This window comes from Lithobates pipiens, unplaced genomic scaffold, assembly GCF_037356315.1.
Source record: "Lithobates pipiens isolate NorthernLeopardFrog02 unplaced genomic scaffold, aLitPip1_a1.2 Scaffold_16, whole genome shotgun sequence".
NCBI lineage: Eukaryota > Metazoa > Chordata > Amphibia > Anura > Ranidae > Lithobates > Lithobates pipiens.
Genome location: NW_027507748.1, coordinates 233,930,636 through 233,953,934, shown reverse-complemented (window position 1 = coordinate 233,953,934; position 23,299 = coordinate 233,930,636). Strand labels below are relative to the sequence as shown.

At 40.3% G+C, this 23,299-nt stretch overlaps 1 protein-coding gene across 2 annotated transcripts in view; it reads right to left on the bottom strand.

Moving 5' to 3' along the window:
* PLXNA2 (plexin A2) overlaps positions 1 to 23,299 on the bottom strand; it is a 469,574-nt gene that overhangs the window by 38,619 nt on the left and 407,656 nt on the right. For both annotated transcript variants that reach the window (XR_013274456.1, XM_077481163.1), the window contains exons 23-26: positions 7,846 to 7,912; positions 3,511 to 3,657; positions 2,998 to 3,157; positions 2,752 to 2,855 (exon numbers count right to left, since the gene is read on the bottom strand). Coding sequence is in view for 1 of the 2 variants with exons in the window: in XM_077481163.1 (XP_077337289.1) it covers positions 2,752 to 2,855; positions 2,998 to 3,157; positions 3,511 to 3,657; positions 7,846 to 7,912 (478 nt within the window). In the remaining variant the exon portion in view is untranslated. The remainder of the gene's footprint in view (positions 1 to 2,751; positions 2,856 to 2,997; positions 3,158 to 3,510; positions 3,658 to 7,845; positions 7,913 to 23,299) is intronic.

Genomic DNA, 23,299 nt, shown 5'->3' with positions numbered 1-23,299 from the left:
GTCATCAAGTTCGAATCCATCGGACTTTGGTGTGATTGTGTGAGGCCAAGTCCGTTCATTCGGAAAGTCCGTCGGAACTCCCCCGAAAGTCCGTCGGAAAGACCGCAGGACCTAATCCGTCAAAAAGTCCGCTCGTGTGTACGCGGCATAAGGCTCGCCAGTTCCTAAATGTCTTGCAGGACAATTTCATGGTTCAGATGCTAGACGCACCAACTAGAAATAAAGCAGTGGATCTACTGATTACCAACAATACAGAACTGATCACAGATGTGGAAATACAGGGCAATTTAGGAAACAGTGATCACAGGTCATTTGGCTTTAGTATAACTTACACAAATAGGAAACATAAGGGGAATACCAAGACACTGAATTTCAAAAGAGCCAACTTCCCTCAACTACGAACCTTGTTAGAAGGCATGAATTGGGATAAAATCTTAGGAACAAAGAACATGGAGGAGAGATGGGTTTGCTTTAAGAGCATATTAAATAAGGGCATTAGCCAATGCATCCCACTGGGTAATAAATTTAAAAGAGCGAACAAAAGTCCTGGATGGCTTAACTCCAATGTAAAAATGCATATAAAAGCAAAGGAGAAGGCCTTCAAAAAATACAAAGTCATCATCAGCATTCAGACTTTATAAAGAATGCAACAAGAAATGTAAGGGTACAATTAGGGCGTCTAAGATAGAACACAAAAGACACATAGCAGAGGAGAGCGGAAAAAAAAAATCCCAGGAAATTCTTTAAGTATGTAAACAGTAAAAAAAGGAGGACAGACCATATTGGCCCCATAAAGAATGAGGAAGGACAACTGGTTACAAAGTATAGGGAGATGTCAAAGGTATTGAATTTATTCTTCTCCTCAGTCCTCACAAGGGAAGTGGGGGCTTCAGTAACCAAAACTGCAGTGTTTATCCTTATGACACATCACTGGAAGCACCTTGATGGTTAACAGAGGACAGAATTAAAATTAGGCTTGGGAAACTTAACATTAATAAATCACCAGGACCAGATGGCTTGCATCCAAGGGTACTTAGGGAACTCAGACAAGTAATTGCCAGACCATTGTTCCTAATTTTTACTGACAGTCTACTGACTGAAATAGTACCAGGTGATTGGAGAAAAGCCAATGTAGCACCAATATTTAAAAAGGGCCCAAAATACATCCCTAGGAATTACAGACCAGTTAGCCTAACATCAATTGTATGCAAGCTCTTGGAGGAGATGATAAGGGACTATATACAAGATTTTAGTAATGAGAATGGTATCATTAGCAGTAATCAGCATGGATTCATGAAGAATCGTTCTTGCCAAACCAATCTATTAACCTTCTATGAGGAGGAGAGTTGCCATCTACATAAAGGAAGGCTCGTAGATGTGGTGTATCTGGATTTTGCAAAAGCATTTGACACAGTTCCCCATAAACCTTTACTGTACAAAATTAGGTCCGTTGCCATGGGCCATACGGTGAGTGCATGGATTGAAAACTGTCTACAAGGGCGAGTTCAGAGGGTGGTGATAAATGGGGAGTACTCAGAATGGTCAGAGGTGGGTAGTGGGGTCCCCCAGGTTTCTGTGCTGGGACCAATCCTATTTATTTTGTTCATAAATGACCAGGAGATTGGGGTAAATAGTAAAATCTATGTATTTGCGGACGATGCTAAGCAGGGCAATAACTTCTTCGCAGGATGTGGAAACCTTACAAAAAGATCTGAACAAATTAATGGGGTGGGCAACTACATGGCAAATGAGGTTTAATGTAGAAAAATTTAAAATAATGCATTTGGGTGGCAAAAATATGAATGCAATCTATACACTGGGGGGAGAACCTCTGGGGGAATCTAGGATGGAAAAAGGACCTGGGTGTTCTAGTAGATTATAGCAGCAGCTTGGAATTGCATGCCATTGCTGAGCCTAACAAAGCAAACAGAATATTGGCATGCATTAAAAAGCGGATCAGCTGCAGAGATAAAACGATAATTCTCCCGCTCTACAAAACTCTGGTCCGGCCGCACCTGGAGTATGCTGTGCAGGTCTGGACACCAGTCCCCAGGAAGGATGTACTGGAAATGGAGCAAGTACAAAGAAGGGCAACTAAGCTAATAAAGGGTCTGGAGGATATTAGTTATGATGAAAGGCTGCAAGCACTGAACTTATTCTCTCTTGATAAGAGGCACTTGAGAGGGGATATGATTTAAATTTATAAATACCATACTGGTGACCCCACAATAGGGTTAAAACTTTTTCGCAGAAGGGAGTTTAACAAGACATGTGGCCATTCATTAAAATTAGAAGAAAAGAGGTTTAACCTTAAACTATGTAGAGGGTTCTTTACCGTAAGAGTGGCAAAGATGTGGAATTCCCTTCCACAGGTGGTGGTCTCAGCGGGGAGCGATAGTTTAAAAAACTATTAGCTAGACACCTGAATGACCACAACATACAGGGATATACAATGTAATACTGACATATAATCACACACATAGATTGGACTTTTTTTTTCAACCTCACCTACTATGTATAACTGATACAGTATGAATTTCAGGAAAATTCCTAGAAATATCAGTGTATAGCACACTGATTGCCTTTTTAAGGAAACAGGTGGCTGTACACATTTAAATACAATTTTTACATATTTAATGATTAGCTTGACAAAGTGGATCTGCCCTGACACATTATGGCTTACTATATTTTCACAAATTGTGGTAAAAATAATTAAAATAATTAAATGATCATATGGGATTGTTTAGGTACCTGGTAGTGCATAAGGGTATTGAGCCTTTTCCAGTCACCTTCTATCTTAGTTGTTATATCTTCATCTTGCAAAACAACCCTTGCAATCCGCCCTTGTCTCCACTCTGTAATAAAGATGGTAAAAAAACATGTAAACCTCTAATTGCTAGTAAACTTATTAGCACCATGATACAGATAAAATCAATAAAGTGAATAAAATCAATATAATAAATATTCCTGGTTTAGAATCTATTTCTGGTAACCTACCTAAGTCCATATCGACTGCTCTTGGCCTCTGAGAATATGGCACATTTTTGTATACTGCATCCAAGATCTTTTCCTTGACCTGTGTGATAGTGTCGCAGTTTAGGGCTTTCACTGGAATCTCTGGGCTGTTCTCATTGTCAGGGTTCACACAATTCAAGATCTGCACAGCACAATAAAAGGACATTTTATAAACCATGCTAGCTAAAATCTCATACAGTCACACAAAGATGCAATATAGGCACTATGCAAAAATAATCCATTTAAATGTTCTCCATTTTTTTTTTTGTGGAAACAAAACAAAACAAAACAACAAAAACAACTCATTCACAAGATTATTTGCTTGGAATTATGTTTCTATTATGTATTAAGAAGATTAACCTCAACATTATATATGTAGCAAGTGTCTAATAATCTAAATTTAAGCCACTGTACCGTATAGTACATGCAAAGACATTGCACCTAACTGTATTGTATTGATCCCTGAATTGGTTTGGGGTGTCTGCTTATAGTTACCAGTGTTTTGTATTCGATTTGTTGTCGAATCAGTTTATCTTCACTAAGCGAGTAGCGAGCTTCTCCAGTGATAGAATCAATAGGTCCTTTCTCCATCTGTTGCTTGATTGCACAGTGCAACATGAATAGGGGCTCCCCAGCACACTCCTATAAATACAATTTACAGATCCTATTATTGGCAAAATATATGAACCAGAAACATGAACACAGGGCAGCTGCAATGTACATATTTTATGTTTGGATGATTGATTACGGAGCTGTTGATTAAATGAAACATCTTTATTTTTTATTTTTCTTGAGTTATAGAAGTATATCCTCATTATAAATAGGACCCAAATTTAAGTAACACATTAAAAAGAAATCATCTGACAAGTTTTACAATTTACAGCTGTGACAAAAAACGTTTTTGAACCCTAAGGGAATTTCTTCATAATTTGATCCTATAATGAAGTCTTTATCTAAGCTATAATAATAAATAAATACAGTCATAACATACACATTTATTTAACAAAGTGCAAACGCAATCAAGGTCATTGATGGAAAAAGTATGGGGCTACAATAAAGATATCTTAGATAGACTAGGATAAAGATATGAAGAGAGTAATTAACGTCAGGTGCTTCAATCAAAATTAGTTATAGCTTCCATTAGCAAAGTGGAAAAGATCATTTACAGAAAGAAAAAAAAACAGTTGCTATTTCTTCTCAGGATAAGCAACTTATAAATATCACTATGAAGTCACAAATTGCAATCCTTGATCAGGGTGACAAAGAAGAAAAATAAATCTGTAGTAACCCCTTTATGAGCAGATTGTTTTACCCAAACCAGGATTCACACAAATTTGGGTCACATCTTGAGCTGCATATGATCTGCCATCTTCCCAGGTTAACTGGTCAGCTAATATGAAATTACTAAAGGGGCATGGTTAAGGCTGTAAAGTGCATGTAAACATATTTTCCAGTATGTTTGGCACCATGCCTCACAATTTTGTTAAGTAAACTGTTTTGGTGCAAATTTATTTTGGAAAAGAAAAGAAAAAAACGGAACCTAGACAGATACAGAGATAAATTGACACAAGTCAGTTTTCATCCGCATGACCACAGACCTCCATGGAGCTTCGAAACAGGTCGACTGGAAAAACTGACAGGTGTACCTAACAAGGCAGACCTGATAAGAAAGGCCATGCCTACCAGGTGGGTGCACAGCAGGCTAACAATGCTGCTGCTAATTGTTAGGCAGTGGCTTAAGCCTAATGCCCCATACACACGATGAGATTATCGGACGAATGATCGTCCCTTTTTTATTGCATGCTAATCTAAGATCGAATCTGATGAGTTTACTAAAGTCACGAAAATTCCCGCACGACAGAAAAAAAATTCGGAAGTGATGTCATGTGTTGTAATGCATTTGTATTGCATTTTCAAACGATAGCTGTACTGATTAAACAAAAATCGTACGATCTGGCATCGTACGAAAAAAATTTCCGTGCATGTCCGATAGAATAATATCGGATGAACTGTCCTAATCGGCGCTCGAAAGCTCTGTACTAACGATCCGATTATCGTACGATCGCTTCAAAAGCGGTATTTTCCGTACGATTTTCGGATCGTGTGTACGGGGCATAAGGCCCCTTTCACACATGCGGACATTATGTCTGTATTTCATCAATCCGTTTGCGGATGAAATATAGACATACATGCATTCCTATGGGATAGCGGGTGTCTGCGGATGAACATCCGCAAACACCCGATATCGTCCGCCTCCGCAATTGTCCGATTCTGCAGACGGAGGAAAATCCTATTTTTCTATCCATCTGCAGAGCGGATTGGATGAACGCGGACAGACGGTGCGTGCTCATCCAATCCCCCATAGAGGAGAGCGGAGAGCTGACAGTGTGCCGGGACCGTCCTGCTATCCGCCGGCTCAGCGGGGACAATGGAGCGATCCCCGCTGAGCAAGCGGATCATCACGGGGCGGATCATTACTGATCCGTCCTGTGTGAAAGGGGCCTTATACACACTATGGTCCCTTTCACACATGCGGACAGTTTATCAGTTTTTCATTCATATGTTGACGGATGAAAAATGGACATCAATGGATGCAACTCTATGGAAAAAGGGATGTAAACGGATGATCATCCTTTTACATCGGTTTACATTCGCATCCATCAACATCAGTTTTTTTTAAAAGATCAAAGCCCTATTCTTGTTCTCTGAAGAAAACAGAATGGACAAATACACTGATGTAAATGGACAAACAGTCTGAGCAAATGATGAGAAACTGATGTAAACTGATGTAAAATGTATTCGTCTTTGATTTGAAAAAACGTTACTGAATTGATGAAATGAACGGTCTGCATGTGTACGTTAAACATATCAAAGCTGACAACTCCAGTCAGAGCCACTGTACTAATGATCCAATGTCAGTACAGCGATCTCACCCTGCTTATCTGTTGTGTTCTGACAGGGGGATAGCCCCCTCGCCAGAATACTCCGGTCAGCTGCTGGTTTTCCAGCATGCACATCCAACAGAAGCTGGCTTCTGTAGGACTGGCTGCCATACACATGGGCTGAATGTCGGAGGTTTTTTATTGAACTGGCCGATGTCACCTGACATTCGGCCCATGTGTTCTAGGCTCTAGTGCTGTCAATCTGCAAGAGGAAGTTCTCTTCATAGCAAAGTCTTCAGGCAAGAAACGTGCCAACAAATTCACACAAAAAACTATTTGCATAAGAAAACTGTATATAGTGAGCCATAGTGGCAAACATATTGAAAAAAAGATTTTGAGTTCACATACACTATATATTTAACATTTCACTGTCTGACTACCTTTATGAGAAGCTTGCTTTCCACCTTTGAGCTTTGGCTTTTCATCTTGCATTCCTGACCTTTGCTAAATTAGTGAAAGATGCAAAACATCTTTACAAATTTTCTACACACTAGTGGATAATGAACTTTAACATCCACTCAGTTACATCATTAGTGGAATGCATTTTATGAAATGTATCACTATTTGTAAATTTCTTCTAAGACACTAAGTAAAAGTGGTGTTCAAAGTCATGGAAGAAATCACTGCTAGGATTTCAGTTATCCTTCAGTTTAATTCTGTAAGATACATAAAGATTTTATCTTAATAATTTAGGAACCATTCACAGAAATGTATCTAAGGTTAACTTGATGTTAGTACTGAGCATTTCTTTTCATTTTTTTAAAGGTTAACTACATCTTTCCTATGCATAATCCTATTTTTAAATAGGACACTAATGTACTCCAAAACACAGTATATTACTACTTGCAATAGGGGCTAGTACACTGGCTAAAAAAATCTGTTACTCTACATAATTGATGGGTGTTTTAATGGTAAAGAAAAGATGAGAGCAACCCCTCCATCTTTACCTACTTGTTATACACGTGGGCTTTGAAAACGCAGAAGTGTAGCAAAATGTACAAAAGCTTTACAGCAAAATGGTTCATAAATATAGACCTCCAACATATCTGTTTTTGCAAACAGACTTGTGTATTTCTTCCAACTAATGGTTAAATACTACAAAAAAAACGCACAAGTATCCGATAAGAAATCTACACATGCTGTTTGATAAAGTCAGGTCACGTTTTTTATTATTTAATATTCTGCATTCATGTGAAACACTCCCATCTGTGGCAGCATAACAGTTGTGCTACACACATTTTACGTTTTATTACAAATTCCTCTCCAAATGCCACATTTTGGCTTTGGTAATAAACAGCTTCTAATTCCATGACTCACGCAGAGCTGCATAGGCAGCCATCTTTTTTTTATTTCTTATGTCACAATTACACATTTTGGCCATGATCACACAAACACATCCATTTTTGATTTAGTGAATTTATGTTACAAACTATGGTGTTGATACAAGCCTTAACTGAAATTAGTTGTTTTAATCACTGGCAAAAAATAAAACATTCATTTAGAACACAAAAGGTTAAATGAAAAAAAAACATTAACACCAGCCTAAGGCATTCTTTTTCAGTCTTTTGACAACCATTTTCAAGAATAAAATTCTGATAATTGCAGACCCTTACTGTAAAAATAAGGATAACTATCCTGACATGTTGATTGGCTGTATTTTTTCCAGTATCACCCCATTCTTACTTATAAGGGGTACTGTCTTTATGAGCAGTGCGATATACATGTTGTGAACTGATAATACTAGCAAGAAACCCCAGGTAAGCAGGGTTCAAATTATCCTAAGCATGGCTAAATGTTATTTTGAACTGAGCATTAGCATTTTGACTAGGCTACTTCTAGATGTATGTAACACAATAAATAGAAAAAAAAGTCATGCTGATCATTGTACCTTAAGAAATTTGTGTAGAAGGAAAGCAAACCAATTAGTCAGCATCTTTTCTGCCACAGACTCTGTCCTGAAAAAAAAAAAAATGTTTACAATACACGTCATCAAGCAAACATTTCTGCAAATCTGTAGTACCAGTAAACTACAATTGTATCCACTATCAGAGGAAATCCATAAAAAATTACAAAATAATAGAGGGGCTTTAAATGCTCATTAAAGCCCCATACACACTATCAGATTTTCTGTTGATTTTTGCCTTCAGATTTACCAAAACCATGTAGTAGAAGGGCCTGCCTGGTTGCAAACAAATTGAAACTCCTAAGGTTTGACCTCCTATTATATGGTTTTGGTAAATCTGAAGGAAAAATTTAGCAGAAAATCTGATAGTGTGTACGGGGCTTCAGGCTTTCTAAATTCTAAGTAATATTGTTGTTTATGGCTCTATTGAATAGCATGAGGAATAACTTGGCAAATACAGACAGTCCAAGATACGTGAACAATGAGCTATCCATGCTTCCTGGGCTCACAATGTTTTTGAAGTATGTATGCATTAATGGTAACACTGGTGGACCTTACTATAATCACTAGCATCAACTCAAGTAACAAGCTTGCCACCTTATGCAAAAGCAAGAGCATACAGGGACAAACTGAGTGTTAACAGGCAGGCAAATTCCTAAAAGAAACTGTAAAGCACTGTTTAACTACTCATGTCCTCCTCTGAAGCGTTTCACCCCAATTGCACTTAATTATAGAGGACTGAGCCCAATCAGGTTGAAACGCGTTAGCGGGTGTGAACTAAGCCAGGAACAAGGCGTCTGTGGAAATCAACTACTTAGAATATTTACTACAGTGAGTGCATCTCTGTTTCTACTTTTTTGCAACATTACCAGGCAGGAAAGTTGGCAGATTCTAAGTACATGCAGTGTTCCAAAAAGTTGCTTTATTTTGAGGAATGCATAGAAGTCCAAATAGGCTGCTGGGCCGCCACACCATTTGCATTGCACTGCATTACTCAATGTAGTCCCAATGTATAAACAAAACAAATCGCCTTATTTTCGTGTCCTGGTTCACACCAACATGGTGTGCTGGTTGAAGACAGAACATGTTACAATTAAACATAAGCATTTAGCTCCTGCTGTTAAAAAATGCACATCAATGCAACCCAATGCATTTAAAAAGCATGTCAACACAAGTTTGTTTAGTGTGCATTGAATTATACTAAATGCAACAAAAATGGAGTGACTTTAGTCTTAGCCCTAGGACTATTCATTTCAGATGCAGTGTGCTAAATGCTATGCTTGTTTACAAATTAAGGCTTCTCTTTACAAAATTTGCTATTGTTTTAATCCAGAATAAGGAAATACATTTCCAGACTAATGGACTTAAAAAAAATCATGCGTGTTTTGACAAAAAAAAAGATTAAATTTTTGTGAGGGTAAAAAAGTGACTCATGAAATATAGAGAATCATTACACTGTGTGTGTTTCTGGCAAATACTGCTACTCTACTATAGCATTGCTGGGAATGAGTGCAATAATTTAATAATGGTAAAACTGATTTCTCTGTGAAATTTTCCCAAAGTGTAAACTCTTAATTTAATTAAGCTCTTTAGGCAAAATATGGCATTTTTTTTATTTAGAGGGTGTGTTTATAGATAGAGGGTGTGTTTCCATGTGTTTACTTTATTTCAAATCAGTGGGGTTTATTTACTAAAACCAGAAAGTACAAAATCTGGTGCAGTTCTGCATAGAAACCAATCAGCTTCCAGTTTTTTATTGTCAAAGCTTAATAAACAAGCTTAAGTTAGAAGTTGATTGGCCACCATGCACAGCTGCATCAGATTCTGCTCTCTCCAGTTTTAGTAAATCAACCCCAGTATTCTTTGTTCTTTTTCCCCATTTTTTGGCTGACCCAGTCAAGTTTCTCCACCCCAAACTCGCTCATCCATGTCTTTATGGACCTTGCTTTGTGCACTGGTCCAAATCACTTGATGGAGGGGGGATTATGGTGTGGGGTTGTTCTTCAGGGGTTGGGCCTGGCCCCTTAGTTCCAGTGAAGGGAACTCTTAAGGCATCATCATACCAAGACATTTTGGAAAATTTCATGCTCACAACCTTGTGGGAACAGTTTGGGGATGGCCCCTTCCTGTTCCAACATGACTGCGCATAATTGCACAAAGCAAGATCCATAAAGACATGGATGAGTGAGTGGGGTGGAGGAACTTGACTGGCCTGCACAGATTCCTGACTCCAACCCAATAGAACACATTTGGGATGAATTAGAGTGCAGACTGTGAGCCAGGCCTTCTCACCCAACATCAGTATCTGACCTCATAAATGTGCTTCTGGAAGAAGGGTCAAACATTCCCATCGACACACTCATTAACCTTGTGGACAGCCTTCCCAAAAGAGTTGAAGCTGTTATAGTTCCAAAGGGTGGGCCAACTCAATATTGAACACCAAGGACTAAGACTGAGATGCCGTTAAAGTTCATGTGTGTGTAAAGGCAGGCGTCCCAATACCTCTGACAGTATAGTGTATATAAACATATATACAAACACACTGTATCGTCTGTACACTATCTACCTAAATACACACAATCCATCATGATAAACATATGCATATACAGCAGGAAGCTTCTTGAGATCCTGGGCAATGACAGTGTTTTTTTCTAATTTGCAAAGTTGACCCTGATCATAGTTATAAAGAAATCTCTAGCTTTTTGTTGCTGAATATTTAGTGGATATAGTAACTGAATGAAAGGATTTTAGTTCAGTCACTTATTTGTACACTGAGAGACTATGAAATATACTGAAAACTCTCCCACTACCAAACACCAGTCTTAGAAAATGGAAGGAACTGGGGGAGCCTCTACCAATGCAGGAAAGGTGGCATACAATGCATACATTAAGTGGGCTTTCTCTTTCCTCTCATATTGTTAATCCTGTGCAAGCTGTTCACACTTCATGTTAAGCTTTACAAAAGGAAGAACAAATCTGCTTTTCAAAAAGCAGCTGTAATTAATGTCCAAGCTGTGAGATTATAAAACCCTGAAAGATTATTCCAACAAATCTCTGCTCTCTTTATATTATTTCTGTACAGCAGCTGTGATTATTAGGTTTCTTTTCTCATCTTAACAAAAAAAAAAAAAAGAAGGCATCCCACCGTGCATTTAAAAAAATAAAATTGGGAGAGAAACTTTATTTAATATTGTGGGTACATGCATTAACTCTTTCAATAATGAAGGAGGTTAATATGGTTAATAAATAAAATGTAAAATAAATATATTGAACTTAGAGATGCTTTAATAAGTATATATTTTTGTTTTACTTTTTCTACGGGTACCACGTTTTTCCTCCCACACTCCAAAGACATGCTGTTAGGTTAATTGGCTCATGCCTAAATTGGCCTTAGTATGTGTATGTATGAATGTTAGTTAGGAACTTTAGATTGTAAGCTCCATAAAAACAGGGACTTATGTGGATGTACAATATATATATGTAAAGCTGCGTAAATGGACGGTATATCCTAAATATAAAACAAAATGAAAGCCTAACACCATTTGTAAACATTTTTCAGGGAAACAGAAATAAAAACAGCCTTTTATTTATTTTTTTCCCCAGTCCATTATGCTTTTTATTACTATCCCCTTATTATTCTATTCCTTTACAAATTGGTTGACCACAATACAAAGACACAGATAGCAATAAAAGCCTACGCACATATTTTAGAACTTTAATGATATGCTAGTAAAGCGTATCAAATCCCTCAACTATTCCAAATACAAGTGTGCTGCAAGTGAAAAGCTGTTAAGTCACCTTTTTTCAACTTGTGAGTTCTACAAACAAATAAGGTGCAAACGCTTAATACATTATCAAAAACACTTTATTGAGAGGTAACAAGAGTACATACAGTGCCTTGAAAAAGTATTTATACCCCTTGAAATTTCCCAATTTTTTTCATGTTACAACTAAAAATGTAAATGTATTTTATTAGGAATATTATGGGATATACCAATACAAAGTGCTTGTGAAGTGGAGGGAAAATGATAAATGGTTTTCAAAATGTTTTACAAATAAGTATGTGAAAATTGTGGCGTGCATTTGTATTCAGACCCGAGTCAATACTTTGTAGAACCACCTTTCGCTGCAATTACAGATGCAAGTCTTATTTGGGATGTCTCTAGAGAGTGACATTTAGAGAGTGCATCTAGAGAGTGAAATTTTTGCCCATTCTTCTAGAGAGTGAAATTTTTGCCCATTCTTCTAGAGAGTGACATTTTTGCCCATTTTTCTAGAGAGTGACATTTTTGCCCATTTATCTAGAGAGTGACATTTTTGCCCATTCTTCTTTGCAAAATAGCTCAAGCTCTGTCAGATTGGATGAAGAGCATCTGTACAGCATTTCTTTTAAGTCTTGCCACAGATTCTCAATTGCATTTAGGCCCCTTTCCCACTGGGGTGGTGCGGCCGTCGGCGGTAAAACGCCGCTATTTTTAGCGGCGCTTTACCGTCATTTTAGCGGCAGTCTGTGGGCGCTAGCGGGGTGGTTTTAAAAAAAAAAAAAGGGTTAAAACCGCCTGCAAAGCGCCTGCAAAGCGCCTGCAGCGGCGCTTTGCCGGCGGTATTGCCGCGCTGTCCCATTGATTTCAATGGGTAGGAGCGGTTTAGGAGCGGTGAATACACCGCTCCTTTACCGCTCCAAAGATGCGGCTAGCAGGACTTTTTTCACCGTGCTGCCAGCGCACCGCTCCAGTGTGAAAGCCCTCTGGCTTTCACACTGGAGTGAAAGGGGCCGGTTTTTTTCAAGCGCTACACTGGCGCTATTTTTAGCGCTGTAACGCCTGAAAACCGCCCCAGTGTGAAAGGGGCCTTAGGTCTGGACTTTGACTGGGCCATTCTAACACATGTATATGCTTTGATCTAAACCATTCCATTGTAACTCTGGCTGTATGTTTAGGGTCATTGTCCTACTGGAAGGTGAACCTCTGCCCCAGTCTCAAGTCTTTTGCAAACTTTAACAGGTTTTCTTCTAATATTGCCCTGTATTTGGCTCCATCCATCTCCCCATCAACTCTGACCAGCTTCCCTATCCCTGCTGAAGAAAAGCATCCGAACAACATGATGCTGCCACCACAATGTTTCACAGTGAGGATGTTGTGTTCAGGGTGATGTGCAGTGTTAGTTTTGCACCACACATAGCGTTTTGCTTTTAGGCCAAAAAAGTTAAATTTAGGTCTCATCTGACCAGAGCACCTTCTAACACATGTTTGCTATGTCCCACAGCAAACGGAACTTCTTAAGGCTTTGCTTTGACAATGGCTTTCTTCTTGCCACTCTTCCATAAAGGCCAGATTTGTGGAGTGCACCACTAATAGTTGCTCTGTGGACAGATTCTCCTACCTGAGCTTTGGATCTCTGCAGCTCCTCCAGAGTTACCATGGAGGAGCTGCTTCTCTGATTAATACTCCCCTTGCCTGGCTTGTCAGTTTAGGTAGATGGACATGTCTTGGTAGATTTGAATGTGCCATGCTCTATCCATTTTTGGATGATGGATTGAACAGTGCTCTGTGAGATATTCAAAGCTTGGGATATTTTTTTTATAACCTAACTCTGCTTTAAACTTCTCCACAACTTTATTCCTGACCTGTTTGGTGTGTTCCTTGGCCTTCATCATGAGATACTGAGATTAAATGACACACAGGTGGACTCTACTTACTAATTAGATGACTTCTGAAGACAGCTGGTTCCACTAGATTTTAGTTAGGGGTATCAGGGTAAAAGGAGGCATACAAATACAAATGCCTGCCACACTTTCACAAATTTATTTGTAAAAAAATGTTAAAACTATTTATCATTTTCCTTCCACTTCACAATTCTGTGGCACTTTGTGATGGTTTATCACATAAAATTCCAACAAAATATATTTACATTTTTAGTTGTAACATGACAAAATGTGGAAAATTTCAATGGGTATGAATACTTTTTCAAGGCACTGTACTCGCAAGAGCCAAATGTTGTATCAGCGTTGTACATAAACCACAAAATGAAAGGATCTGGCACATGATACGACACTACTGGTTCAAAGTATGTCAAACGATTAGCTGACACATTTTATGGGACATCCCCCCTTTCTCAGAACAGCACTAATCTGAACTCACCATCTATATATAGGGACTTTTCACCAGTTACTCCCACTAACTGAAAGGGAGGAGACGGATCAGAAAAGAGGCATACCCAACCCAAAGGTCAAACACCAGATCTTTGTCAAGAAATTGTAGAAAATCAAACAAGCTCGAGTTGTATTTGTGTAAATAAATATTACCTGAGCTCACAAATAAGACTCCATGCTCAACCATGATCAGGAGTCATATTGCCTGTCACCTGATATTGTATGCAAAGGACTGAGATCTCTTGTAATGCCTGGTGATATAGTTGCAATCATAATAATCAAGTGTCAGTGACGTGCGCTCCACTCACATTTTGGTTTCTGTGCAGTGGAGGTGCCTTTGTCCCTCCCGACTGGACTTGGTACAGAAGGTTAAGATTATTATGACTGTACACTATATCACCAGGTGCTTACTTCTTTATATGCAATATTGCATATAAAAGCAATATGCAATATCAGGTGAGAGATGGGCAATATGACTCCTGATTATGGCTGAGCATGAAGTCTTATGTGTGAGCGTAGGTTAATATGTATTTACATATATACAAAGACTAATAGTTATGAGTGAATTTTCTTTGTTGACTACAGCACACCTTCCGTTATATGATAAAGAAGGGAAGTGTTCTGTAGTCAACAATTCCTGTCCTAGAATGGCAATGCTGCTCATCCACAGATACAGTACAGTGAGCGCTGTCACCCTAGAACAAGATACATGTTATTGATAAGATCACTAGATGAAAATAAAGCATAAAAAGCCTGACAATAAAAGAAAACAAATGTAGCCATAGCATCTAAGAAATGACAATTGCGATACATACATGTTTTATTCTTGAGTTTAGATATAATTTTGGCCACATTACTTTAAGTTACCATGTCACTTTAGGGTCACTTGTAATCTAACTCCAGCCTGTAAACAAAGAGCATTTATACTTGCGTATCAGTTTCCCATATCTGCAAATACTGTTACTTTGCTGCAGCCTCTGCAAGTATTTGACACTTCAAATGTGTAAACATCTGCTCTCCCCACACAGCATGCTGTGGTTCTTCCTTCTAGCTCTTATGTCCTGCAGCAGCATCTGAGCGAGCCAGAGGAAATAGAGTGTGCAGTGGGATGAGAAAGTATTCACACACCTTATCCAGCAGTCAGGAACCAGCATATCTTGGTACATTCAGCCTGCCCATACATGGTTCCCAAGTATCAATCCAAACCCTAAGATTTCTAATACCTTTATTTCTTTTTTAACAAACAGACTGTTAAAGTGGTTGTAAACCCTTACAAACCACTTTGACCCACAGGTAAGCCTAGATTAAGGCTTACCTGTAGGTCCAAGCAATATCTCCTAAACCTATATGGTTTAGGAGATATTTGCCCGAAAACAGGCACCGCTGTCTACGGCGCACTGAGCGCGGCATTCTCAGCAACGGAGCTGCCGCGCGTGTCGGCTCCCGTGCGCATGTGCGGGAGTGACGTCATTGCGGCTTCGCCGAATGACAGCGGTGGAGCTGCGAGACCCCACCAATAAGATGGACTACAGGGGACAGCGTCGACTTCGCTGGCTCCTGTGTCAGGTAAGTCAGGTAAGTGACACATAATGGCGATGCATAGTAGTCCATTATGCTTTGCCTTTGCAGGGAATGAAAGAGGAAGTAAACTCATCAGGGTTTACTTCCTCTTTAATATACAGTGATGCCTATCCTGGGCATTTGGTTGATGATCTCCCTATCTCACAGTTCCTATGGTTCTTGTGCATGCAGAAAATCAAAAACAAGTGAGGTACAGATTCAGATCTATTATAAATGTTGTCATAAGGGTTTATCTACTGTGTTTGGTAGACTGAACACTGGACAATGCAAAATAAAATGTTCTTAAAAAAATGTATTTAAAGAGAGCTAATATAAATATAGGGGACAGGATATCTGTCATTCAGAGACACAACGATGCTTATGTATTTGTCAGGGAGTACACTATTAGGTCACACATTTTTGCAACGTTTTCTGAAAGTGCACCAGAGATGCTGCATGCCGTAATTTTGGTGCGCTTTCAGAAAGCAAAAATGCAGCACACCAGTGTGAACCCGACCTAAAGAGGTTTTTGCCCACACTTTGGCAACATACTGGGATTAGGAGATCATTAATGTTTTACATCCAAAAACAATGACAGCAGTGATCCATGTTTTTTGATCACACAGTATTTAGTCCTATACTGCTGCAATTTCAGTGGGTGGGGAATTACTCGAAGTGATTGTAAAGTCTTGTTTTATTTTTTTTTAAATAACAAACATGATATACTTACCTCCTCTGTGCAGTTGCTTTTGCACAGAGCAGCCTGGATCCTCCTCTTCTCGCGTGCATCTTCGCTGCTCCTGGCCCTCCCTCCTGTCGAGTGCCCCCACAGTCAGCAGCTTGCTATGGGGGTACCCGAGTAGAGCTTCAGCTCCATATGTCCATTCAGTGCTGGGGGGCTGCTACACACAGAAGTTTTTTTTTTATCTTAACCACTTCCCGACCGCCTCATGCCGATATACATCGGCAGAAGGGCACGTACAGGCAGAATCACGTACCTGTACGTTGCCCTTTAAGAGGCAACGGGGGCACGCGTGCCGCTGGGGGCACGCTCGTGGGAAGCTCGGTGAGTCCGGTCACGGGTCCCATGGACTCGATCGCTGCAGGGATACCCACAATCACGGAGAGGAAATATGGGGAGATGCTAAAGCAAACAAGCATCTCCCTGTTCTGCCTAGCAACAGTGACACTGATCTCTGTGATTGGAGCAGAGATCAGTGATGTGTAAAACACAGCCACACCCCCCACAGTTAGCAACACGCCCCTAGGAAACACTTAACCCCTGCACTGCCACCTAGTGGTTAATCCCCTTCACTGCCAGTGTCATTTACACAGGAATCAGTGCATTTGTATTGTCCCAAAAACGTGTCAAAAATGTCTGATGTGTCCGCCATGATGTCGCAATCACGATAAAAATCGCTGATCGCTGCCATTTAAAAAAAATATATATTAATAAAAATGCCATAAAACTATCCCTATTTTGTAAATGCTTTAACTTTTGCACAAACCAATCAATAATCGATTATTGCGATTTCTTTACCAAAAATATGTAGAAGAATACGTATCAGTCTAAACCGAGGAAAAAAAAAAATTTTTAATATATTTTTGGGGGATATTTATTATAGCAAAAAGTAAAAAAGAATGCAATTTTTTTCAAAATTGTCGCATTTTTTTGTTTATAGGGCAAAAAATAAAAACTGCAGGGGTGATCAAATACCACCAAAAAAAAGCTCTATTTGTGGGAACAAAAGGATGTCAATTTTGTTTGGGAGCCACGTCGCATAACTGCGCAATTGTCAGTTAAAGCGACGCAGTGCCAAAAAGTGCTCTGGTCAGGAAGGGGGTAAATTCTTCTGGGGCTGAAGTGGTTAATGCATAGAATGCATTAAGATAAAAAAAAAACTTCTGCCTTTGCAACCACTTTAACAATGTACACTCAGTTTATCTTCACAGACATATTGACAAAAGGAGCACTTTATGGCTAACATTGGTTAATTTAAATATTGGTGATGTCACAATAAATGTTTTTAGAGTTGATATACTGGTCACATATGAAGTATGATTGGATATGAAATATTTTAGATGTATGGTGTGTATCACAAGTTTTCAAGAGATCTATAATGCTGTCAGCAACCTGCTCAGATGATTACTTTAGCTTCAATGCATCTAGGTATCCCCAGGCCTCGAGTACTCCATTATGCAAATACTGACAACTTCTTTGGTCAATATATGGCCTTTAAAATAAATGGTTCACTTTACACAGTTCAGATAATTCAGGCCTAAAACAAGTGACCTTGGAAAAAAAATCCACATGCTAAGGCCGGCCATACAGAGAGCGAAATTCGCTCAATAACCCCATCAATACAGACATTGTTGATAGGGGAATCCCTCCTGCTGGGCCATTGCTGGGCCGCCAGGAGAAGACAATGATTATTGCTAGCTAGCGATAATCACAAGTAAAACTCGGCATGCTTGGTGTACCCAAGTTGATCAATAGATTAACTTGGTACATTCAGCCCACCTTACACAGTTCAAATCTCAGCCAGTTGAGGGCGTGGCTAGCCGGGAACGAAGATGGACGCCTAATTCCTCAGCTCGTCAGCCGGGAGCTATTACCTCACAACACAGGCCGACATCGAAGACCCATCCGCGGTTATCCCACTCAGTAACGACCGGAGAAAATGATGAGCTCATCTCGGAAGAGACTCACCGATCGCAAACCTCAGAAACTCACTGAGTTTGCATACAAGCCGCAGAGCGTCCCGCGCCTAGTCAAAATGGCGCAGAACGGACTGCACGAAGCACGGCATATACAGATCTTCCGGACGCTCCAGAGATAGACACCGTGGACACAGGTACCCCCTCCTCACCCCCCCTTGATCAGGCACCCGATTCCTTACTGGACAGCCCGGCCAAAGCCAAAGTGCGGCTAGACATGCCACCGCAGCGGCCTCCCCACCCCCAAATCGAGCCCCAGGCTTCAGCTCCCTTGTTTTCTGGACAGGCCCTGCAATCCTACATGGCTGCCTTTCCCACAGCAGGCCAGCCAGTGCTGGACACGACTCTAAAGGAGATGCTCCTATCCCTCCAGTCTTCATTAATGACTGATCTCTCCTCAATGTTCTCTAAAATAACGTCTGACCTACACTCCTTGAGTGACTAAAACAGAAACAGCAATGGCTAACTGCTCCACTACAGTCAATGACATAATTGATAACTGTGAGGACCTAAAAGAAGAACAATCCTGGATAAAAGCCAAGCTGGCCGACCTCGAGGACAGGTCTCGCAGGAACAATCTCAAAATGCAAAGGGTCCCCGAAAATGTCCCCCCTACTGATCTACCACGCTACGCCAAAGAGTTTATCCGGGTTATATTACCAGACATACCCCCACGCGACTTGATCATTGACCGCATTCACAGAATTGCCAAACCACCCCACTTAGCAGCCTCGGTCCCTAGAGACGTGCTCATGCGGATCCATTTCTACCACGTGAAAGAAAGAGTACTACTAGGCATGAAAGAAAAATCTCCTTTACCGTCTCCGTATATAGGAATCCAATTGTTTCCGGATCTCTCCAAATATACCTTACAAATGAGAAGGCATCTCAACCCAATCACTAAGTCGCTACAAAACCACAAAATCCCCTACAAATGGCGCTACCCAGCCACACTCCTCATTGCCAAAAATGGTCACACGCATGTTATCGGTGCGCTTGACAAGGGTCTTAATCTCCTCCACTCCTGGGGTGTCATGACTGAACCCCCCACCTCGGCCAACCATCAAAGAGCTCAACCTGGGCCCAATAGAAACCTTGACTTTACCAAATCCTAATGCCGCCTCACCATCTACTAATCGGCCACTTTATGATTTTACGATTCACGTTCTTTTAGCTCCCGGGAGCTTTGATCCACCGACACTTCACCTTTCGTCTCCTGGATATCCGAACTGTTCAACCCTTATTTGGAGGCTTTGGTTAGTGCTACTTGCACCCCTCCAATCAGTTTTCTTTTCATCTTTTTAGTTTTCTTTTTTATTAACTCCATCGCAAGTTCATACAAATCCACCAACCCCGAGACGTCTAGAAAACAGAGAAAGAATTGTACCACTGTGACCTACTAGTATCACCACATTTTACTCTCTGCCTTTTTCTCTGTTTTATTTTGTATTTAACCTGCACAGCATTGCTCTATCCACAGCTGAGAGAACACTTGAACTTCCATCTCATTGGGCTGTCAACTTTTGTGCCTGGACCCTTACAGCTTTCGATCAGTGCAGAGTTCACCTAACCGTGAGTGCTTCCACTATACTATTCCACTACTTGTTCACCATCTCCTACACATGATGTCCCTCACCATTGTGTCTCTTAATGCCAACGGTTTAAACCATCCGGCCAAGCGCCACTCACTGTGGAGAACTGCCTCTGACCTCCATAGTAACATCATTTGCGTACAAGAGACCCACCTACTGCCAGTGGATACCCCACTCTGTAAAAACCACCTATTCCCCCATGTCTTCCATGCCACTCATACCACCAAATCTAGAAGAGTTATGATTGCTGTCAAACACACTGTTGACTTCCAACTTCTAAATGCCACATTGGACCCAGAGGGCAGATACCTCATCCTCACCTGTAACATCAATCGAACAACCTATACGCTCCTTAATGTTTACGCCCCTAATTCCCACCAGCTGAGATTCCTCCACAAGGTACTCCGAATCGCAAAACCTACCCAAAAACACCAATTCATAATGTGCGGTGACTTTAACTTGACTCCAGATCCACTCATGGATTCCACGTCTACTGCTACTAGGCTCGGGTCACCTCTAAGAGACTTCATTTCCAACCAAGACCTTTACGATATCTGGCGCTGCCATCATGGCTCTGAACGGGACTTTACATTTTTCTCCGCCAGACACCGTTCTTACTCGAGAATAGATCTATTCTTATCTGATAAGTGGACCTTGCAAAAAATTGTTAATTCCGCAATCCACACCACGACTTGGTCAGACCACGCCCCTATCTCTATTTCTATTGCTACTTCCCATTCCACCCCCACTGCTCACTTATGGAGAGCCAACAACTACCTCCTCCAAAATGATCAATACACATCAAAAATCTCGACCCATATCACTGATTACTTCCAGATCAACAAGGGCACCGTGTCTGACCCAGGTGTGGTGTGGAGTGCCCATAAAGCATACGTGAGAGGGATACTCATAAAATTGGGTTCCCTCCACAAAAAAAAGAGGACGCAACGTTTTGATGAATTAACAGCCCAAATTACTGCATTGGAACTGAAACATAAATCCGACCCTAGCTACATATTGACAGACCAATTATTGACCGTACGTCAGGAACTTAGGACCTTTTTGCTCCACTCTTATGAACACCTCCTAAGGAAAGTGAGAGCAACCACGTACTCAACCTCTAAAAAGGCAGGCAAGAAACTAACGCAACGCATAAAGGGAAGACGTCTTAAGACCAAAATTACCCATCTGACTCACCCCCATACCAAAACTAACCTTAGCGACCCCCAGGACATTGCTGACGTCTTTAGTTCCTACTATAGCGACCTGTATAACCTTGCACAAGACCCCTCTACCCCACAACCTTCGCAAACCAATATTGACAATTTCCTTCAAAATCTAGACCTCCCCACATTGACTGCCGAACAATTGACCGAACTCAACGCCCCATTCTCCGAACAAGAAATTTTGGATACTATTAAAACACTGCCAAATGGCAAATCTCCAGGCCCAGACGGACTCACTGGAGAATACTTTAAACAATTTGCTCCAATTCTAGTCCCCCATTTGACTGAACTTTTTAACAACGTTGCCTCCTCTTCTACTTTTAATAAAGAATACTTAAAAGCATTTGTGATAACTATACCTAAACCAGGGAAAGAACCGACTGTCCCCCAAAATTTCCGCCCAATTTCACTACTAAATCAAGATCTGAAAATATACACCAAAACTATAGCCCGCAGATTAATTCACATCATGCCCATACTCATTCACCAGGATCAGACAGGTTTCACCAAAGGGAGACAAGCCCCCGATGCCAAATCTCAGCCAGTTTAGCGGTAATTTGAACCATGTATAGCCTGCCTAAATCACTGTTCTGAATGAAGGCTCTCGGCTCAGAAACCTTGCTTGATATGGATGCATATGTGTGGTGTGTAGGTGTCAAGGCCCGCACATGCTAAACCCCAGCATGAGTTATACGGTCGTCAAGAGGTTAAAATAAATGCAAACAATTCTAGATTTACAAAGATACAGAACAAGAATTTCCTTAGCACTATAGGTTAGCAAAAGAGAAAGCACAGCAGACATAGCATGCTCTGAGGCTTGGTTTATCTGATTTAAATCTCAGAGCAAACCATTTGATAGGAGATAAATTACTACTGTTGTGGTTCACAGAGTGCTAGAGCTCTCCCTGCAAGCTAGATAGTTAACCTACATATCTCTGCAAACCACATGTACTGAACACCAAAGCAGTTCAACGCCAGAAAATAAAATGTATTTCAGTTTATCCAATGATTTCAGCAAAGTGCTATCACCTGTGATTTCATACACATGTCATACTGATCTGGTTATTTTCACTGGAAAGTGTCTCCCATATCACCTATACAGACACTGGATACATACATTAGGTTGTTTGGTTAAGAAGAATGTGGCAGCACAGTGGTGTAGTGGTTAGCACTCTCACCTAGCAGTGAGAAGGGTCACTGGTTCAAATCCCAACCATGACACTGCCTGCCTGGAGTTTGCATGTTCTCCCTGTGCCTGTGTGGGTTTTCTCCGGGTACTCTGGTTTCCTCCCACAATCCAAAGACATGCAGGTAGGTTAATTGGCTTCTGTCCAAAATTGGCCCTAGTATATGAATGGGGACCTTGGATTCTGGGCTGCTTGAGGGTAGGGACCGATGTGAGTGTGCAATGTACAGGGATAGGGACAATTGTAGACACTCACTCAGGATGGACTGGTGTCTTTATTCAACCTAACTAACTATGAACTATAATGTAGCACTCACATTCTAAAGACACATTTAGGTTTGAAATAGTCCTAAAGCCCAAATAATTGTTATAACTATTTATGGCCATAATAAATGAAAAAGAAATGAATAAAGTGCACATATCTGGTAATCTGGTATTAATGAGAACTACCATTCATTTTTGGAGTCATTTCAATTTTGGAGTAAGAACAGCCTATAACCCATTCTCCCATATCTGGAACATTTTTGTGAAGAGTTTAGCAATGAGTTAAATATGAAAAGGACAGACACATAGGTTGGACTTGATGGACTTGTGCCTTTTTTCAACCTCACCTACTATGTAACTATGTATATGTAACAGACAGCTTTCACTTATCTTTATGCACAAGAGATCTACCTGTGTATTAATAATGTGACCTAATACAGGACACTAGTTCAATAAAGAATTGTGAAATAAATACAAGAAAACCCTGCCACTTTATACCGGATAATATGGTATAATACTGTAATACCAAGCTTTTCATAAGTGGTATATTCTACCCTGCACTGCTTATTCCCTCTGATCGTGCACTCTTGCATCAGCAACCCCTTTCATACAACGTTTTACTTGGCCCTCCATAGACTTCCCCCCACCACCTTCTTGAAGGAAGCTGTCTGACTCCATATCCCATCACCAACAAATTTCATTTTGAAACAGCCAACCATGTAATTAAATTGCAGGAATACAT